Genomic DNA, 1,096 nt, shown 5'->3' with positions numbered 1-1,096 from the left:
GCTAGAAAAATGCATTTTTCCTAACCAAAGAAAATAAGGAAAAACTTGAAATTCTCCCTGTTTTTAGGTCAAAATTTGAAGCTTTTGCAGGTAATTACACTAAAACTTGAAATTCCAAGTTTTCTTCAAGGCAAACTCAAAATCTCAGCCGGTTAAAATACACTGGACCTCCATTTTTTTCTAGCACAGGTAAAAAAGACACTCTCTAAAAGAGCGCGCGCCGGCGTGCGCTCTTTCAGAGAGTTTCTTTTTGAAGAGAGAGAGAGAGAGGGAGGAGACGCAGGGCCCGCTTGTGGACAGGGGATGCTTCCAACGTTGCATCAGCTGCTCTCTGCATTATCCTGTTATGCTTTTGCCGAAAAAGCAAGAAGAGCGGTGGAGGCCGTTCTCCCTCATGGCTGCCGCTTCCTTCTCATGGAGGCAACTCACACTCTATTGTAAGCAAGCTTTCGACAACTTCTCGAAAGAGTGGCACGGGCAGCTATGTCTCATCTGTGCCATCCAACAACTGCAGATACTTCACCTTCTCTGAGATCTTGGAGATGACGAGCAATTTTGATGAAGGGCGTGTGGTCGGAGTAGGAGGTTTTGGGAAGGTTTACAAGGGGGTATTGGAGGATGGGACCAGTGTTGCAGTGAAGAGAGGGAACCCTACCTCAGAGCAAGGTGTAACTGAGTTTCAAACAGAGATCGAGCTTTTGTCGAAGCTTAGACACAGACATTTGGTCTCTCTCATTGGGTTTTGTGAGGATCATTCAGAGATGATCTTGGTTTCGTGAGAGTGGGCACTAATCAAGGAGCGTGATGAGTCATGACCTAGTTGCTGTCGACCTGGCTGAGCAGTTCCATCAGCAGTACAGCCCACGATGTTGTTAGAGAAAGGGATCTCGCTAAGAACTTAGGAGAAACTACAGGCTTGATGACTTCCACTCTCTCGTGATTGCTTGCTGTCGACCTGGCTGAGGGCGTCGGTGGAAGTGCGGGCTTTATCACACACACACACACACACACACACACACACACACACACACACACACACACACACACTTTTTAGTAATCAGGCTCAGGGCCATTGCTAACTTAACAAGTAATCAAT

At 46.7% G+C, this 1,096-nt stretch overlaps 1 protein-coding gene across 1 annotated transcript; it reads left to right on the top strand.

Moving 5' to 3' along the window:
- The first annotated feature begins 303 nt into the window (after positions 1-303).
- LOC147451377 (receptor-like protein kinase THESEUS 1) lies at positions 304-779 on the top strand. Its single transcript, XM_086520913.1, has 2 exons — positions 304-437; positions 515-779. The coding sequence occupies exons 1-2, from the start codon at positions 304-306 to the stop codon at positions 777-779; spliced, it is 399 nt and encodes a 132-aa protein (XP_086377039.1).
- Positions 780-1,096: the final 317 nt, after the last annotated feature.

The sequence above is a fragment of the Adiantum capillus-veneris genome, chromosome 9, assembly GCF_014529385.1.
Source record: "Adiantum capillus-veneris isolate H3 chromosome 9, ASM1452938v2, whole genome shotgun sequence".
In the NCBI taxonomy this organism is placed as follows: Eukaryota; Viridiplantae; Streptophyta; class Polypodiopsida; order Polypodiales; family Pteridaceae; genus Adiantum; species Adiantum capillus-veneris.
The sequence above is the reverse complement of the archived record's forward strand: the minus strand, read 5'-3'. Positions and strand labels throughout refer to the sequence as shown.